This window comes from Columba livia, chromosome 2, assembly GCF_036013475.1.
Source record: "Columba livia isolate bColLiv1 breed racing homer chromosome 2, bColLiv1.pat.W.v2, whole genome shotgun sequence".
NCBI lineage: Eukaryota > Metazoa > Chordata > Aves > Columbiformes > Columbidae > Columba > Columba livia.
Window position 1 is genome coordinate 50,774,151 of NC_088603.1, and position 20,928 is coordinate 50,795,078.

At 40.0% G+C, this 20,928-nt stretch overlaps 1 protein-coding gene across 11 annotated transcripts in view; it reads right to left on the bottom strand.

Annotated features, from left to right (window-relative positions):
* Positions 1-20,928, bottom strand: part of ELMO1 (engulfment and cell motility 1) — a 315,282-nt gene that overhangs the window by 11,250 nt on the left and 283,104 nt on the right. For all 11 annotated transcript variants that reach the window (XM_065051841.1, XM_065051834.1, XM_065051836.1 and 8 more), the window contains 4 exons: positions 19,833-19,996; positions 14,074-14,186; positions 6,017-6,124; positions 2,299-2,381 (listed from right to left, as the gene is read on the bottom strand). In XM_065051841.1, coding sequence (XP_064907913.1) covers positions 2,299-2,381; positions 6,017-6,124; positions 14,074-14,186; positions 19,833-19,996 — 468 coding nt within the window. The remainder of the gene's footprint in view (positions 1-2,298; positions 2,382-6,016; positions 6,125-14,073; positions 14,187-19,832; positions 19,997-20,928) is intronic.

The following is a 20,928-nucleotide window of genomic DNA, read 5'->3' on the forward strand; positions in this document are numbered from 1 at the left end:
AATTCCAATTCAGTTTAACTCTTAATTTATTTCTAAATTGTCCCACTGGAAGAATAATTTGCCCTGTGCCGGCAAATGAAGAGATGCTGAAGCCTTTGTTATAGACATTCTGCCAGTGCCAGCTATGTCCATAGTAGTGGCATTCTGCCATTCAATTTTATTTTTTTTGCCAATGAATAAACATTAAGATGGTTGTTATATATGTACAAAGGCAGCGCAAGATGAATAGGCTTCTTTACAAAATAGATCATCGATTGTAAAATTTCAGGAAGTGAAAAGTTTCATACACCAAAGTCACCCAAATCGCATTCTGTGTCTGGCATGTTTAAGTTTTTAGTTTTTGTTTTGTTTTGTTTTTATTTTCACTTCATTGCCTACATTAACTTGGTACTCTGCAAAGAATGGTATGTTACTCCTGTGATGTCAGCTAAGCAGCTGCAATGCTGTGCATGATAGTTTGTTTGGGATGACAATAAGTTTCAGTAATTCAGTGATTCCCAGGGGAAGAAACAAGGTGTTAATTTAAAAAAAAAAAAAAAGGAGAAAAAACATCAAAAACCCTGCATCACCCCAAAATTGTAAATACATCACAATTATTATTGCTTGGGTCACAGATGGAATGTTCCAGCCATGGATGCAGACATGCTACTTATAAGCTCCTGATCTTCACATTCTCAGCCAGAAATTTTATGCCAGTCCAAAGCAATTTTACGTGATGAAATGGGTCAATGCTGACAGCTGAGGACAAACTGATCTGCAGCATTGCTATTTAGCATTAAATACTATCTAGACATTACTGCTCCATAAAGATGACGTATTTCCATCACTGCCACCCACTGCTTTCCATCTTCCTATCTTTCCTTTTTGTGTGGACATATGAGTGCTGAGATGAGGAAGCACTAAAAATACTTCATACGCATCATATGAATGCCTGAGTCAAATGCTGTTGATGGTTCAGCTGCAACATAACGTAGGAGTTGTATGCAATCTATTGTATGCATGTGTGTCTTAGTGCCCTGATTCAGAAAATCAACAAGGGAAAGTACTCCTGGGAGTTTTTTTTCCCTCTCTTGGCTTGACTTTTTCATTTCCAACCATGCAAAGCCAATTCTGAAAGGAGATGATGGTACCCTGAGAGACCCAGAGCAACTTGTCTGTATGGGAAACAAATGCAAAGCATACTCAAGTTGCTTTCTGTATCTACGTCTAGTTAAGGAAAGAAAAGTTGCAGTTATGATGCTGCAACAGTTGTGTGATGTAGTTTTGACAGTACCCTTTAATTTTTTATGGTTTCCATCAGAACTGTCTTTTCCAGTATTTATTTGAACACTAAAGGCATGCATTTTATTTTTAAAGCATTGAAGCAGGCACTCTCAACTGCACTATTTTCTCCATCAAAATCTCTTTCTTGTTGGACCCCAAATTTCTCATTTTCAGGTAACTAGAAATTCTGAATCAAATCCTCTGATCTGGTTCCCAGAGTCTCACAAATCGTTGTAAGGTCAGACAGTGTGACCTGATAGAAAAGCTTATGAACATACCTCATACAATATGGTGTGAAGACCTTCACCACTAAAGATGTTAGACTTCACAAGTAACTAAATTTCTTCTTGCTGTGGTGGCAATTCTTGCTAACAAAAACTCTGCAAGACTCTGGCACTGTACAATTTGAGTCCTGCTGTCAGTTTACAGTTCTTGATCTGAAACTCCGAAAGGTAACATAAATTTAATTTAAGCTGACCATTGTCTCCTATACATTTTTTCTCAAATGCACTGCTGAACACATCCTTATACACCTCATTAATTGTCCTGCATTTACCTTGCAACCTTTTGTTGGCATTTGTTTTTCTACCTGGCTGGACCTGAAGGTATCATCAGCTGGACATTAATTGCAATTTTGGCACGTGTCAGTGTTCACTGAACATCAGAGAGTACAGCTGAACAAACTAATTAATCATCAGAGACAATACAGGAGTGGGTACTAACAGTCATTGCTAGTATGCTCTGTAGCATCAGTCAAAACTGCTTTGCTTTAGAGGTAGAAGACATCACTACTAAAGACTATCCTAATGTGTTCTGGGCATATCACAACGTGCATCTGCCATGAAATCTGAGTGAAGGAGGGAAGGCTGTCCCAATAATTCAACTCAAAATGGTCTGAGGTGAAAACAAAGTGCGTGTGCATACACTAAAAGGTGGCAGGCTGGAATGAAAAATACCTGTATTACTTCAGAAAAGGTCGATTGACAAGCTTTGTATTCTGCAGGGTGTGTGTTCACAGCAATTTGAGAACCGTACCTTGTTTTGTTTAAGAGCTCCTTTCTCCTTCATGTGAGGGCAGTCTTTCCCAGTCACAACAGCTTTTATATCTGCCACAGGCACTGCATTAAAAAGAAACAAAAGCAGAAACCAGAAAATGAGTTATTGTCAAGGTGTGTAAAAGCTACAGAATCTAAAAAGAGGCAAGACTAATGTGTTGAAATTGCCACCTCCTTTGCCATTTCCAGTTGTAAGAAAACAACTAAAATAGGAACCAGTGAGTCTTGACAAAATTTCAGGCATCTGGATAAAAGTCTGGGTATGCTTTTTCTTGCTTGTTGAGACTAGTTTGGGTAAGAGTGTTTCACATAGATGGGTATGTGTGTCTGGACAGTTTTTATGTGTACTCACATATCTAGTAAACATATACTATTTGCTGCCTTAATGTGATATGCCTGGCCTGTTGTTGCCCTTCCCTAGGGATCCTGGTAAAGTCCCTGCTGGAGACAGGATGCTGGACAAGCTGGACCCTACCTTACTTGATGCTGTTGTCCTTCTGCTAATGCCTATATGAATATTTCAAATAGTTTTTTATTTCACTCCCATCAGCAGTTTAGCTGCTTTCGGGTACTAACAGGAACATGGACTACTAAGGCTTATAACGACCCATTCCTTTTGCTTTAATATGTGAAATAATCAAAAGTCACTGGAAAAACAAAAAGCTAAAAACACTGGAAGCTGCTGCCACTCAGACTCACTTACAGTGAGGTCACTAAACCACGAAGATAAATTTCTCTGAGCTTCAAATGGAAGTCAATTTTCCAACGGTAATTACATTATGGAGAATCTATATGCTCCACAATACAATATGGTCAGTGAGTAACAGTTTCTACAATCTATAAATAATACATCATCCTTGTGGCTACAGAAAAGCTTCAAGAGATATAGAGCAGAATCATAATATGAAAATCTGTTACTGCCCAGTTCTTTACAACTCTAATGGAAAATACTGGAGAAGAGAAATGCATTTTCTCTTCTACTGGGTACAGCAACACTACTTACTTTACTATAGATTACCTCAGCACTATGGTCAAATGGATAAGATGGGATATAATAGATATTTTTAAAGGACTTTATTTGCGTAGAAAACTAAAAGAAACAGAAGTTATTTAGCCCTTCACTACTCAATCTCTTCTTCCTTTAGTCTCAGAATTTCATGCCGTGGCCCTGCTGTCTTCTTGTCTCTGACACTACTCTACTTTTTGGTCGAGATATTATTTGTGAGAGGAAAGAGCAAGCTAGGACAAACTGGGAAGTAAAGGAGATATTTGACTGCAACTATGGTAGAAAGGTTTTCTTCAGAAGAAGACATTTCTCCCATTTGCACAGACACCCAGAAAATAAATTTCTCTGTTTGCATAAGGCAGGGTTTTCCCAAGTTAGATCTCTCAGCCAAGAAGGCTTTTCTCCAGGTTTCATATGATTGATCTCTGTGATCAGGAATGCAGTTACTATGGGAGATCACAGACTGATGTGACATCCAGATCTTTATTTATCTGGAACTTGGCTTATTCCTTGCTTTGGAAAAACAGAATCAAAGACTTCAGATGGTATCAGAAGCTGACTACAAGATGCTGGAGGGTGTGAGCACAGATGTGATGTGCTCACAACAGATAAAGCCCTGGGAAAGAGGGCAGCTGTTTTCTGTCCCAGCTGGAGTCTGCACAGCTTGTTAACTCTGTCAGACTGAAGAGAGGGGTGACATTCACAGAAGTGAAAAGGTTAAAATTCCCCCCTTCATTTATTTTTGGAGATAGTCTCTAGTTGTTCAAGCTTGGCAAGGAGCAGACAAAATGCCCTATGCTGCTTATATTGGTCTTGAATTTTCTTACCCAGCTATTCTCTTTCATCTGTTAACCTGCTCCCAAATGCTGACATTCTGGTTATCATGATCATACCATAATAGTTCAAAATTCAATATAAGTCTATTCAAAGAATACCAGAATATTTCTGGAAAACGTCTGTAAAATTCCCAAGCCAGTCTGGCCTGACACGTTTCAAACAATAGTGCCATGTTTTAATCTTGTATCTTGCAATATTCTTAAGTCTGCTTAATTAAACTCTAATGTGGGTGGCACTGTGGTAAATCTTATATCCTTCATTGACTGAAAACCTGAGATTTTCAGGAAATAACCATATCTTTCTCAAACTGCATCAGTATCTGCTCTGCCAGCAGGCACGCACAGGGAGGCACCAACATATGGGTCTGGATCAGTGGTTTCCAAAGTAGGAGCCTTCTGTCCCCATGGGATTCTGCCATTCCCAAGTAGGCTCAAGAGCCTATGGAAAATGCAAATGCAGGATGAAGCTTGCAGGCAGGGTCAAGGGGCTGAGTGTGGTATCATGCTCCAAGCAAACAAATCTGGGAACTGCTGGTGTCATAACTGTGCCTGCAGTTCAAGTGCGACCTTCATTCTTCTTCTGTCATTCTGATGCTACTGTAACATTCAAGGGCTATTTCTCTAAGACTCGTCCAGAAAAAAAACCCAGCCTCTTCCAGTGCCAGTGCAGCAATGTGAGCCCCTGTCCTACATTCTGCCAAGACTGCAGTAAGAGCATGAAAAATCCTTGAGGCAATTTGTAAAGCAATGAAAATAAGGTAATGTGACCGTGAACTGCCACGGCTCCAGCATCAGACAGGCTCTCCCTCTTTTCCTCGCAGACACACTCAGAAATTTAAAAAAATGCTGCCTGGAGACAGATTGGGGCAGCAAAAAAGAGAAACAATTCTTTGCTTTACTAATATACATGAAAGTTTAAATCAATTATTTTCTCCTGTCATGATTTTCAGGCTGGAAAAATTTCCAGCTTCTGAAAAATTAGTCTTTCTGCCATTCCATGAAAGAAGTGGAGCTACCAATTGAAATACTTGTACAAGGATATCTAATTTGATAATGCCAAGAATGGTATACATTACTAATGGAAGTTCAGAAAAGAACAAAAGGAAACGATTCCTTATTTAGTGCTTGATTTCTTGAAGTCACCTTCTGGCAACAGAACTACATCGGTCATTATTTCCATTATCATAAAAACTTTCCCAGGATTGCAGGTTAAACCTCTCCAACTCATGTTGAAGGACAAAGCAGAAATTATCACAAGAATATGTTTTTTCTCAAGGGCTCCAAAATTACTTTTAGCCAGTAAAAAAATCCTGATAAATCCCCCGGTAGGAGTTGTCACAGGGGCATGTCCTCTCCCAACTAGGTACACAATAACGGTGAAGTCCTTTCAATATAGTTCACAGCACTGTGACATCCACTCCCCATGATAATGACAAAGAACTCTCCCTTCCATGGATTTCTCCTGCAGTTACTAGACCATTTTCTACAGAAGAAACACCTGTCTCCATGGATAGGAAGTGCTTCTGATATACCCAAGTATTTTTATTTGACATCTGCAGTTAGACAAGCAACAAAAACAAACTGTGTTCCCCCCCATGAAAGGTATGTCATTTCCAAGCTGAATTAAATTATAAACTAATTGGAAGCTGAGCTCAGTCCTCATACACACTTGCCAAAACCAGGAGAGCAGTGTTTGAATGCAGGACGAAACGTCCTCTGCTCTCTGTCTCCAGAGCTGTTGGTAAAGTCTTGTGTTTGGACATTTGGACATCTGTAGTAGGGAAACCAACCACAAGTTACAGAGAGGAACTAGCATAAAAGAAGCAAAAGTAGCACAATCTTTGTGCATGACTTACATTTATCTTGCAATGAATCATGGGGGACTTCTCCCTGGGGACTTTCTTCCAAGTCTCCATAGTGCAAGACTTTGTGATTAGGTGAAAGTCGACAATACCAGAATTTGTCTGTTAAAATAAATGCATTAAACAAGGTAACTAACATGTCTTCATCAGCATTATCAATTGCATAGGAGAGAGCTCACTCAAACGAGACACTACAGGGAAGGACTGCCTGTTTTCTTTCAGAAGAAGGAGAGCAGTGTGTGGGGTGTATGGAAAGTAGGGCAGGGACTTTGCTGAGTAATTTTACTTGATCAAATGAAGCTAGCATCAATCTATTTTTTTTTTTATTGACTTAGTCACAGGCTCCAAAAATAAATACTAGCAAGAAATAATTGACTTAGTTTTACATGATATTATATATCCTCATGGACAGAAGACTGGCAAAATAACTGCTGCTTTGAGTGGCTAACTAATGTACCCATAAAAGCTTCATTTTTAGCACCCACTATGTGAAAATTAAGCCCTGCCAGCTGTCTTGTGTGGGACACACAAAACCTGATACATTTGAAACATCCCATACTTTATGAAAATTATGACTCATGTCTTTTTATAGACATGGGAGAACAGCCCCATATTTATGGAGGGACTGGACATAACAAACACACAAAGATTTTAAAAGCAGATGTTAACTCCCTTGTCCTGCAGATAACTCAGTGCTTTGTGTGGTCACAAATATACACGGGATAAGGGAGCCACATTACATATTGCATTTTAGCCCTTTCTAGGAGGTGTATATTTACATCTCCTGCCAACTCCTGCTTTGCAGGATATAATTCCCCTTCACAATATTTGTTAAAATCTGTTCCTGTGAAGAACATGACCATTGCAGAGTCGGGCCACCACGCTGCCTAGCATGCAAGGGTGGTACTTGCCAATTTCCATTCTGAAATGGCAAGAACAAGGTTCCCCTTCCTTGTCAGAGCACTTTCTAGTTAATAAATAGACCACATAATGTCAAGCTGTCAAAAATACAAACTTGTTACATCCAAGCGATAAATCTCCAGAACCTCAGAGAAAGGCTAGATGTTAAAATGCCAGTGGGGGTGGGAGGTGGAGGACTTCTCTGGCTCTGTGCTTCTCTTGTTGCTGGCAGTGCTGATGCTGTGGTGAGCAGCAGCCCAAGGGACAATTTAGGGGAAATGTTAGCACTGACACAGCCCCACGGTGCTGCAGTCACTGGGAGTGAATAGAGCCACATGTCGGATGGAACGTCAGAGGAGCTGCAGAACCACCAGAGCCGGCATATGTGAGCTCGTTTGGGCTGTTAGCAAAGGAAGGACTCGTTGGCTCTGTTAATAAAATATTGGCTTCATGGACCCAACTTCTTTCTAGAAGACAATCTCCAGTCCCTTAGGCAGCCGTTTAAAATGCAACGCAATAAAATACAGAGAAAGGTAATTCAGCTTTGAATGGTAAAAGTGGGCTTTCACGTGCCCTTTTAAATTGCTTTGTCATGGTGGGGAAAAATGTTTTGGGAAAAAAACCTATGCATTTCAAACCACTTTCTGAGTGGTTTAGCAGAAAGATTTCAGAAGACCTTACAAACTGCTGGCAAAGGCTCAAAATGGCAATGGACAAAGTTCTGGTTATCTGCCTCACAGGCATCACAATACTGAAAGATCTGTGGTGGAGAACCTGAGATCATGATTTTGTGATGCATACAAAAAGAGCTACTGAAATATAAGCATCCCTGGACTGTAACCAATACAGACAATGATGTACAGGGTGAAGAGGAAAACCCCACTTGCAAAGCTTTTGTAGGGATTTGAAACTAGAGCAAGCAGGGGCCCTCATTCAGTAAACTCTCATCTGAAGAGCACACACATGATCAGCCCATTGTACAGTTTGTGTGCCTCAGAAGGACACGTCTGAAACTTTCCTAGATTTGTACCATTTACAGGGAACTCTACCAGTACCAAAGCAAAATGTGATGCTTAAAAATTATACCCCATTGAATGTGATGGGAGATCATCACACCCCTCGCCTACCTAAAGAAAAGCCTCTAGTAACTGTAGCAGGAGGCTTTCACATCCAGTTTTAACTACAACCTCACTGTTTGTTAGGCTGTACAAAGGAATAAACCTTTCCAACTCTAAGATTAAACCAATATTTTTTTCCTAATAAAAGCTAATATGGTCTTACAACCTTTTCAGTGATCTGGCCAGGAAGATGGTGTAATTGAAAAAAAAAAAATACCATGTATTCCTTTCAATTAAGCACAAATGGGGCTGCTGTTGTTAGCAATGGTTTGAAAAAGTTTGGCTCTTTAACCTCCTAAAGGTTATAGTGTTTTGGTAACATTGGTCTTGTTTCAATGCCCTGCTCCAATAATAAAAGAGGGAAAAACCTCTCAGTGACAAAGTCATACTTCATTTTTTAGGAAGTTGTGGGTTTATGGGAAGCTGTGAAGGCTTAGGGAGCCTTTTACAGCAATTCCCCATAACCCGAGGTCAATTAAAGATCTAATAGCCATAAACTGAAGCTTGAGGCATGTCCAGCACAATTCTCCTGTGGGCTCACTAAGAACTGCTGCTGTGCCACAGCCTTGCTGTCAAGAGTAAAACCCGTAAATGAAACCTACAAATGGAACAAACGAGAGTCCCTCAGCCGCAGCCACTAAATAACTGCAGCAGCCAGGCTGAGGAGGGTGATCAGCACCTTTAGTGATGGGATCTAACTCTTGCTTTGGCAACCACCTCAGCCTTACCAGCTGGGGTGTTTTTTTTCAGCTATACATGAAGTTGCAAACAGTTATCAGACAATATTCTCCTTATGTGAGAACTCAGCACCCTGCAAGAGAAAAGTTTTGACCAGGATGAATGTTATTTTACTGTAGTGCACGTGCTGAACACAATTTTGTTGGAAAAGCAGTGTATAAAATAATGCTGCAGTCAAAAACTATACGAAATTGCTTGCACTGACAAAAAAGGTGAAGAAATCTTAAGTACAGAACAGCACATGGGAAGAGGCCAGCATTCACTTTCAGGTCTAAACGGATAAACAAATAATAACAAAAAAAAGCGGAAGAAAAAGCTCCTTTCTACCATGATTAGAAAGTGGTGCTTATAAAACAAAGAAAAACTACCGTCCAAACCCTCCAGAGCTCTTAAACCCAAGTCGGCAGAGTTGAAGTGCCACAAGAGGCTTTAAAGACAGGACAGACATTTCTCAACAGACGCTGTAGCTCACATCTGGCAGACCCACGTGTATGTGCACATCTGGAGCGGGGCAACTGTCAGTTCAGGAAGGAGTGGAGTTTGTTCTGGTTTTAGGTCCAGCCTTATGAATTTGCCCCACAGCCTAAGACCCTTCTATGAGCTACAATTCTTATTTTGTATCCAGTGTTATTACACCTGCCTCCGTAAAACTCTTCCTCAAAGCAAGCAGCTCTAGGGACAACAGTCACTAACCACAACAGTCTTTAGAGACGATGTCGGCTTGTGATTTCATTGCAATTTTTGGACACTACGTCGTTTATAGTTTCCAGTGAGTGCTTATGTCTTTTAGCTCACTGACCACTGATGCAATCAAATTAAGGTGCTAGAGATTCTTCTTTGGGAAACATAATTAATCATTCTGGATTTCAACATGAAAAGGTTTCAAACAAATTGTCCTGATCTTCAGATAATTGCTAGAGCAGTCAGTGGATTAAATGTATCGCAGCACGTTGTTAAAGATTATAGATGAGGTTAAAAAAAAACCCAAACAAATAACAAACTCAGCTACATTTTGTCTAGAAGAATAATATTCAAAACTATGACCAAATAGTATGGCACAGAACATTTTGTTGATGGGCTACAGAGTGCTTGGCCATTCACACTGTGTTTCCAAGTGCATTAATGGCCAGTGACTCATATGCCCTTAACAATGCTATCTCAGGTAAAGAAATGTTGTGGTTAGTGTGAAAGTGCTCTATAGTTAGAAACTGAGAAGAAAATAGCTCAGGTTTGCACGGAACAAAGTCTGAGAGTACACATTTTATCCCAAAATATGTTCCAGATTACTAAAAAAGTTTTTTTGTTCAAAGAAAAATCTTCCTTGTGGATTTACCAACAGGAACACACTTTAAATATCAGTGAAAAAATAGGTATTTCTGTATATTTTAGATGCATGTACGTGGACTCTTTCTTTCATTGCATTGTCTTTCTCTAACACAACTGTAGTGACACATTTTCACTCTCACTGTTCTTAACTGCGCAGATCAAAGGCAGCAAGCCCTGCAAATGACTGGCGAATAACTGACCTGTGGCAATGCTGGAGGCACATTTTTAACCAGCTCCTCTCAGCAAGTCATGCACACACAGAATATTATTTTTTTACAGGACTATGGAGATAGGGATGGAGTAGCAGTAGCAAAGAGGTCTGGCAGAAAAAAGACCAAGTGTGTGTTCTTGTTCAGATGTGTGAGTTACTTATCCTCGTAAGAGATAGAAAACCTGTCTTCACTTGATATTTTTTTTTAAATTAGGCTTGCTCTTTACAGGTTGCTTCCACAGTACCATGTGTTTTTAATTCAATGGTGTATATCAACCAGGCTTTCCTTCCCTTTCAAAAATTACTGTTACAAAAACCTCATCTTTGGCTGCAAAACCACCTTAATAACACGCAATTTCTCTACCATCTTTATGAAGCTAAAAGGGGAATTTATTTCCAAGAGTTCACCCAGCAACATAAACTACAAATGTACTGAATGACAGCATGAGAAGTATCTATTATCCTCGATAAAATGCCTTTATCTGCTACTTAGCTCTACTGGAAGTAATAACTTTTGAGGGTGCAAAGTTCTTTGCAGGCTTTCGCTTTAGTCTTCTCCCCTTTCTTCTAGGAATTATCTAAGGAAGCAGAAACCTGTAGAGGTCTATCTGCCACCCAATGTCCACAGTCAAGGAACAAAGTGGGGTTGTTCAGAGCTTTGTTATTTGCTGTTGAACAATGACCAGAAGGGCAAGCTAGATTTTGCTATTCATTTCCAGCTGATTAAGAATGCTTAATAAAACGGGAGTTAGTACTGCAGTTCTCCTCTGAAACTTTGCAAGGGAAAGGCAATGTAGTCCTTGAAAGTGCTAAGGATCCTGCTGGAACAACAACGGTGTTTCTGAATTTCAGCTACAGAGAGATCTTGCTGGTATCATAATCCTGCGCTGAAAAACAAAAGGCAGAGATCTGACTACAGATACCTCACAGCTTAATCTTCAGCAGCCTTTCAATGATTCACCTGTTGGATTTCCAACGCCAGGTATATATGAAAGTGTTTCACCTGTTCTCAAAAGGCTGTAAGAGTCTGTAAACGTCCTGCTCATTTTTTTGTAAGTTAGTTTTTTCAACTTACTGTGACTAATCATGTGTGTCCTACCACATGTTCAAACAACAGTCTTAGCAGAAGTTTGCTCTGGAGTCTTTAATCATGGGATAATGCCTGCTAATTATTTTTTAAATTGGCAATTTAATGCTTTCAGCTTCTCCTGTGTAGGGCATGTTCAGGTAATCTGTAGATTTACAACATTTGTTCCAGGATTGTCTCAAGGGAAAAAAAGAATCATAGGAAAGGTAAAAGAAGCAATATGCATACTAAAGCAAAACACCTACCTGATCTTACTACTCTTACAAGTAGGTTGCCACATAACAGGCAAATTGTGATGCCTCAGAGCAGTATTCTATTCTATTCTATTCTATTCTATTCTATTCTATTCTATTCTATTCTATTCTATTCTATGCCATGCCATGCCATGCCATGCCATGCCATGCCACGCCATGCCATCCTGCATTTTTATGGACAAGGCTCCTCTGACGGCCCTGGTAATGCCCCGTGGCAGGTGAATTCAGTTGGAGCAGCGGGCAGAGGACGGGGCTCCTGAACCACCAGTAATGCAGGGCAAATGTACGTGGAAGTAGGTTGGAGGAGAGGAGATGGGGGGGGTGGATTAAGGCTAACAGAAGACACACTCAGGAATTTGGGACTTGTACTATTTTTATCAGGACATTCAGACGAACTGTCTGAAAGCTTGATTGTCCTCATGTTTAGTATCACTAGCAAAATCTCTGGTCCTGCATTCACTTAATCTCCTAGTTCTTGACATGACAGCCCTGGTCTTACAGCTTGGTCTGCCTGGGGTATGGAAGATCCTGAAGGACTAAGATGGATTTCAAGACAGCTTGTTCTGCTTTGTGCCAGCTGCTATTTGGACTGTGCCAGGCACTGCACATACCTAAAAAAAGATCCCAATTGAATGGCTAATACGCCAAACATACTTGTGTCTACAAACAATGCTTTCGTTCTTCATTAGATTGCACAGTGTTAGACCTTACTGAGTTTAGTCTTGGTGGCCTCACACATCATCATCTTTTGTAATGGTTGAGTCTTCTCCCTCCTTTCCAGGGAATACAGTGAGTCTAATGTAAACCACACACAACTCTTAAAGGCATGCGGAAACATGTCCTTCTAAATGGGCTTCTATCTGACAAAACCCAATATATTTCAGAGAAGATCATGTTCTTTGAGGCACTGTCACGTGTTTTATTAGTTTCCAAAGAAGAGTGAATTTTTTGGCCCTGTATAAATATTCCATCAAAGTAATTAATCTACTGGCTTATACAATTCACCCCAAGGCGTGATATATAGCAACCTTCTCAACTGTAGACCAGAATATCACATTGTGTTGTTTTTTTTAAATATATTTTTTTTTAACTTCAACTGCACTCACATAAGTTGAACTAATTTATATCCCCTAAGGCTTCTGATCCTATAAATCATGAACTAACAACAGTTTAAGGTAAAATAAACAGTCTATCTTCCTCTTGGAGATCTGCCAAAGAAGAACATTTGCCACAAAACCTGGTCGTCCCTAGAATTTCAGTCATTCGGATTAAAGCTCTGAAAGGAATAAAATAAACAACCCTCACTACTGACAGCCAAACCAAATGATGCATTACTTCAGCTACTTTTACTCTGTAAATACACTGCTACAGGGAAAACATGTATCATGCCTCCCTCCAAAATCTGTATAGAAAGTCACAGTGGAATATTAATACTTTTCCCCCAAATTCTGTGCAGTGCTTCATAGGTGTTTGTAGGCTTGACAGAGAGGATGTAAAGCTGCATCAAATTTTTCTGCAACTCAACCCTTCCATAAAGGCTTTGAAATTTTCCAAAATATTCTCCCTACATTACAGAAACTTGCCTCCTTGTTTCTAAGGCAGGAGACATTGCAGGAATACTTCTCACTGTGAAGAAAGCAGTTTTCCCCAATTGATCTGAAGGTCTCAAAAATTGATCTTTGTCAGTTCTTACTCTTAGCTTTTTAACTTTCTAATTTGCATTGTATTTATAGCAGAAAACAAATGGCAATATGAATTCTCACAAAATGAGGGTTTTAAAGGGAAATTTTTAGATACAACTTCTAATTAATCTCCTGAATTTACACTATGTCCCCGTTATTTTCTCTGGAGAAAAAAGTGTGCCTCTCTGAGGGGAAAAGAACCATAGAGAATTTGACTGTATAAAATGAGCTGTAAATCTAGCACAGAGCAATGACTCATATGATTGGGAAAATAATTTTCTCATGTCAATCAAGCACTCATCTGAAGGTACACAAATTACTGATCTAAGTGCTTTTTAAAAGTATATTTAAACACCATAATATATTTAATTTATATGGTAATATAAGACAGAAAACCAAGCACAGGCAGTACTAGAGGGAGGGGTGCAGAATGAGTTCACACATATATAAAGGTGGTCCAAGTCTGAGAGATACAAATTCTGGCTACGCCAAGTTTCATGTGCCACTCCTGCAGAGATTTTATTTTGAGATGAACAAGAAGCCTGGACATTCAGGCAGAAATCAAAATACTCAGCTGAGAGTGCACAACTGCTGCTTGAGATTTTTGTCAAATGCTGGACTGTGTGATGAGGCCAAAACCAGACAGCACTACTACCAAGGATCTTGACAGTAGTACACCTTAACTTTTAGACAAAAGTGACAATAAGAAGCCAGACTAAGCAGTCTGAGCTGTACCTTGCCGACGTCGACTGTTGAGTTTCCTAAAGCAGGTGCCCTCCACAAGCCGATTGAGACGTTGCTGCTTGATTAGTTCTAAGATCTCAGGCTGAATCTTCTCTTTTAGTTCCCTTGGGAAGAGAGAAAGCAGGCATTTGTCAAACTCAATCAGACCATCCTCCTTCCTCTCAGACACTCTCACAAGGTGCTTCTGTAAGGAGTTTGAAGGGGATAACAGTCACAGGCAGCCCCAGCTCAGAATCTACTCTGCTCCAGGAAAGAAACCCCTTGTTCTTATAACACGGAATGGCAGTCAGGATATCTTGGTTGTAGACATGTCCCTGCTACGCCACCGGTGTATGACTCAGGCAATTCACTTATTTGTTTCTTACTTTACTCAGCTAAAAATAATGCTTGCTATAATATATGAACAAGGTTTTTCTGTGGCTAATAATGCTCTTTCATCACAGGAACACTGTGAAACTTATTTGAGGGTCTGTCACATTTTGTTGCACGATCCTCTGCTGGTATAATTTACTAGCATTATTATTTAGGACAACACTAGAAGGCAAAAACACATTTTGAAACAATGATAAAAAATGGCAAACCATGCTAATGAGCTAAAATAATCACCAGCACTATACACTTGTTCTTAATTCCATGCCATTCAATTAACTGATCACCAGAATTTTGTGGAAGACTAACCCATGACTAGGGATTGCTCAAGGACCAAACTTCACCCTTGTGCAGGAGTGCAGAAACCTACAGTGCATTTAGAAATAATACTATACATCCTTCAGAAAATCCTTTTTTTATATCCTACTTGGATAAGAGTTCTACATGTCAAGAACTAGACAGAAAACGTATGCACATAATATTTAAAGATTTATTTCATACACTATCACATGGATTCACAGATGTCTAAATTCATCAGTTATATCCTCACTTAGATTCATTAAATATAAATAAAAGACAGGTTTAAACATCAACCCGACAGCAAGCCTAGTAAGATTAAAAAATAACTGAATGTGTAGAGGATTTATAAAATATGAAGTATTTCAGAACCATAATTTTGTATTGCTGTGCACATTAGGCAACATCAAAAATCATTCTGTCTGGCAGTCTGCTCTAGCAATTGTCATCAAAAGGAAGCAAAGCTGTGGTATCCCATAGAGACAACAAAAATTTCTCTCCTCCTCAAAACTTAGGGAACCCAGTCTCTGCCGATTTCCATGTTCATTTACATCCTCTATCTTTGATCTGCCAGATCCCCACTGAAACAACTGGAAGTCCTCTGCTAGAAACATCAGGCCTTTAAACACAAATGCCATCTTTCCCCCAGGTATTAACAGAATGGTTGAGAGTTCTTGATGCATAACCCACTGCATATTTACAAGCTGTGAAAATCTAGCTGGTCAAACATCAAGGAAGCATTGTAACTATAGAAACAGTCCACCATTTGGAAACATATTATTAGTCCTTTAGGATAATTTTCAAGAGCTCTTGTTTTCTCATTGGGAACTAATATATGAATATGCTGAATGATTAAATACTGTGATCAAAAGAATTTTGCACTTGAATAAAACTCTTCCCTTTACTAAGCTGATGAGTTTCCCCAGTCCCCAGGTAAGAGCTCGGAGCAGGGGCTGAAGAGAAAATTGTCAAAACACAGTGTGGATTACTCAGCTTTCCAGGCTGCAGTCTAAATCTCCAGCAGGACTGATTTCAAACATTCAAGACTGGTATAAACATCGGCTTGATATTTAGGTAGTTTAATTGGATGGTTATCATAAAATAGGTGTTAAAGATATCATAACATCACAGTTGTGAGACACTACTGAAAAAAACAAAAATGAATGGTTCACCCAGCACATTAACATCTGACTGCTCATAGTATTCCCTCTTGCATCCTCCAAAGCCCCATCTGCCATTTACAAACCAGAGGAAGAGAATGATTTTTAACCAATCCAAAAATAAACATGTAATCTTCTCTGAAGTACTTCACTGTCTCAGGATAACTTTCCATAGGAGGAGAGGAGGCAGGATGGAAGGGACACTTTCTCCCTCTTTGCTGATGTGCTGGAGTCCTTCTACATATTTGAGCATATTGGCTTTCAAAACTGTGAAGCTGAGAGGTAGAACTCTCTTCTGCTTACAGTCCTCATATTTGAACATTCAGAGGTTGTGGAGACAACTCATTACTCCTCAGAGAAAGTCTTCAGTGACACCTCATAAGTCCATCCATCCCTTGTCATGGTCACCTGCACTTACTGTCCTCAGCAGCTCATGCCAACACATGGTTACTCTGACTTGTATGGTTTTCAGATACCATCGCTCCAGACACATTTTTGCAAGGTGATCCTGCCATTTAGTGCTCCTCACTGTCAAGGTTTCTGTTCCAGCACTTCAAGGTGATAGAAATGGTGCAAAACAATCAAACCATGGCACGCAGTTGTACAAAAGATGCGCCTATTTGAATCTTTATATTTCCTTTAGAAAGCTATCTGAAGGCAAGGGAGTTCAGTTCTTTGGGGTCAGTGTCTAAAGAGAGAAGGTTTAGGAAAAAAAAAAAGTCTGCATAAGAAATAAGGACTCCTGCCTAATTTTAAAATCAATCAGGAACAATGAGCTAAGGAAAATCATAAATGCAAATACATTCAGTGAAAATTTTATTTATTGTCCTTCAGATGACAGCGGCTTAACAGTTTGTGCCTTGTGAAGAGAGAACAAACTTGGAAACTCTAAGGAGACAGTAGCTTTAAAAATTGCTTTTAGTTTCCTACTGTGTTCCTGTCATGTAAGAATGGCAAAAGTTAGTGGGCTAGTAAGACAGGGTTGAGGGAACCACACAGTAATCTATATGATAGCTAATTTTCTGATTTCACTGGTTGCGGCAGTATAGGCAATACTGACATCAGTTACCTGTTTTACAATAATAGACCTGAACTGTTGGCAAATCTGAAAACCACTGAAACTATTTTTAAATTATTCAAATTATACTAGTTCTTCTTCAGCACTAGTTATATCTGTCCCCAGCTTTTACCTTTCCAGCTTACAATTAAGACTCTTTCTTGTTAGCTGTTTTCCTTCCAGGACTGGGCATATTACAGACATTTAAATCATTACAACACAATAGAAGAGTAATCTCAGAACTGCTTTCATGTGTGTTGTCCTTTTATCTTTCTGGCTTGTATCTATGCCCTCTCTCTATCACTTCAGGCATTCAGAGCAGGCGTTAGTGACTCTTTCTAAGATTGCAGAGAAATCTGTAAGATAAAAAGCCGAAAAGCATCCATATCCCTCTCTCTGTTTCCCTCCATGTTGTTGATTTTCACACAGATGTTACTTAGCAATGTCTCCCTACCTGACATTAACTCTCCTTTAACCAGCAAGTGTCCACTTGGACATTGGATCTTTACTCAATATTAGCTCATCTCTGTTGCCATTTAGTGTGTCAATGAGATCTCTAGTCCTCTACGGACCCACAGGATTCCTAGACAACTTATTCCACAGCTATTCAAAATGAACCAGTGATACTTCATAATTTCATTCAGGAATGGTAGTTTGAATGATCAGTAATGATCTCAGAATCTGGAATTGATTCTGTTCCAAAGGACTTTTTATTTTCCCTAATCAAAAGCGGACATTGAAAAAAACATCTCACATACAACAATGCTCATATAAAAGAAACAACTAATCCTTGCAAAACAAGGTGGTTGTAGTTACGAGGATCTAAGGCAACATTTTCCAGCTTACATGCAAATCCAACTCAACTGAAGCTTCTCTCACTTGAAAACTTAAAACTTCAGTGCTTCATACAATCAATAGCAGAAGAAAGACTTCTACCATGTTCAAGGTAAGAAAAACCACCATCTGATTGCCATATTCTCATACAGAATTAAACAAGGCATGCTGAGTTCACATTCACTGTTGTGTGCAATCTCTTAGCGTATCTGCAAGGCTTCAAAATACCACGACTGCTCTCTTCACTCACAGTCCTTTCCCTACAATGAGGCCATGATTCTGTACTTTTATCAGTTGTGCCATCTATGCAACATGAGAGAGTTCAGTACAGGGAATCAAATCAAAGGGGAAAATGAAAGAACCATTTCTTTTCACAGTCAAGAATAAGTGATCATGGTTGCAATCAAAATGCAAATGCATGGAGTTAAATCTCTGCAAATGCAGTTGTGATTGCTTAAACACCTTATTGATTTACTTAGCCTTTATAGCCTTTAGGCTTAGCCTTTGTCCTGAATCTGAAATGAGTCTCTGGTAACACTTCAGTTCCTTTTAACTATTTGTGTTGGCTGTTTCAGTCACTCCAGGATGAAGAAGGAGACTCCGCACTGTGGCAGCGACTCACCAGAGTGATAGTGGAAATAAAGAGCTTGCAGAGGGCACTGGCAAGATTCACGAGGTCAGATGATGGTGCAAGAGAATATAAATAGTTGATCTGTATTATACTTGCAGAGTTGACTCATAGGGAAAGCAGGGAAAATGAGAAGCTTTGGTGACAAGCTTTGCAGTACTGAGCAGCTTTGAACCACTACACGTTGCAGGGGATTGGCAGGGGATTTCTGAGCAGTGTAATGATGCAAAACTGACTGGAAACTTTTGTAGCTTTTTAACTGATGCATTACTATGAGTGACATGAGTTCTAATTGGGCATTAGAACCTATCCTCTAATACACTGAAAACATAAAAGAAGCACTCCCCCTTTGATCCACATTGGTATGATTAAAATTTAAGTGTGTAATTCTACTTAGCTTATGCTTCTGCTATTGCTCTGCTGCCCCTGGAGGAATGTGACCCCAGAGATTGTACTTAGGTATCTGTATCCTTTAGAAACAAATCAAAATCAGCATCCTGCTTCTGAATCCTGAAATGCTCTGGTCCAAACCCCTCTCTATACCTTTGTCTTGAAAAGAAGCTTTGGAAAATCACAAGCCATTCCATTTGAAACATTCATTACATTTCAGCTGATGCTTCCAGAGTCCTCACCACTTCTCTGTTGATCTCAAAAGGTTCTTGCTATTCTCAGTACATCATTTGTGTACCACGGAGTCTGCAATCTGTCCTGTGCCATCAGTTCAGCCACAAGCCCAGACTTGGTTCAGAGCCAAGTATAGCCTCCATTTTTCATATAACAGAACAAAGGGTGTTCCGAGAATCGGGAAGGAGCTATGGTGGTAACATTAGCATCTGATACTTTGCAGTAAACAATGAGGAAATGAGAATCCCATTGGCTAGCTGCCAGAATGTTTTATCATTTACAAAGAAGTGACTGCTTGTCATTAAGACCTAAGATAATGCTGTAAACACTCATATAAAACACCACCCTTTTGTGGAGCTAGTGTGTACGGGCTCCTCTTCCTATAGGCTTCTCCCTGCCTTGCTCAGAGAAGTGAATTGGAATTTTTAAAGACCCTTGGACAGAGAACAAATATGTTTTTTGTTTTAAGACACTACCAGCACCAAAACCAGGCTCACAATCATGCAAAGCTAGGAAATATCAAAGCATTGTTTCAGACCAGTAAGCCATGTGAGACCCTGCAGGGATTTGCTGAATCCGGTTTAACTGAACTAAAAGAACAAGTTATGATTCCCAGCAGAAGAAAAGATAATGCATTTCAAGCAGATGCCACGCTACTGCTTTTGAGCACAGCTCCCTGGACAGCTTTCCTCCTTGTTTTTCCCCATAAAAGCCACAAATGTCATTCACATTTGTTAATCCTTCCATGGAAAGATGAATGGGGACGAAAGACAGTACTTACAGAATGGGACGAGACTGGAAATCTTCCTGGTTCATTCTTTCAGACTGGCGTATTTTCAGTATTTCTGTGTAACTGAGATTCTGAAGTTTGCTCTTGAACTGATCCAGAGAGCTAGGCTTGGTAGTGAGTGCTCTCATTATCTGTTCTTTCACTACCTGCATTACCTGTGGTTGACAAGGAGAGAAAAAGAAAACCTGTGTTAACACTTCACGTGTTTTTGTTTCAAATCTTATTCTGGGTCACAGTAAGGTTTCTAGGTGTAGAAGATTATTAGCATTATGTGATCTCAAGACAATTTTTCAGCAGCATAACCAGAAAATAAGCCAACTTCTGTCAGGGCATCACAGCTTGTAGTAAAAGCTCATCTGCTCTGCAACAAGAAAAAAATCGGGGTGGGGGGAAGTGGTGGGGAGGGTGTCATTTACTGCTTGGCTGGCTCCCTAGACAGCTAAATTACAGTTGCTGGTTACAGGACATTAAGTTCCACTCTGTCTGTGGTTTGTGTGCCTGTGGCAGCAGTAGTGTGGTTCTTCTGCATTCTGAGCTGAGGAGATGCTCCTGTCATGTCGGGCACAGGCACACATACACCACCGGACTAACAGAATCATAGAATGCCCTGAGTTGGAAGGGATCCACAAGGATCATCAAGTCCAACTCCTGTCCCTGCATACGACAACTCCAAAATTCACATCATGTGTCTGAGGGCATTGTCCAGTCTCTTCTTGAACACTGTCAGGCTTGGGGCCGTGACACCTCCCTGGGGACCCTGTTCCAGTGCTGCACCACCCTCTGGGTGAAGAACCTTTTCCTAATGTCCAACCTAAACCTCCCCTTGGCACATCTGACTTGTTATAGCAGAAAAAATCTGAGAAGTTCTAAGCAGATTACCAAGAGCACAGATGCAGATGCACATCCTCACTTCTGCCAGCTCAACTCAGGTGAAGTGCACAAGACACAGGGGCCAGACTAACTGCCCACAAGAGAGACTGGAGAGAGTTTTTCAGGTCTTCGAGATGCTCTCCTGATCAGAAAGCAGTAGCACAAAGCTGCTAACTGTGGCCCATTGCTTCCCTTGCTCCTTATGCCCAGAGGTGAT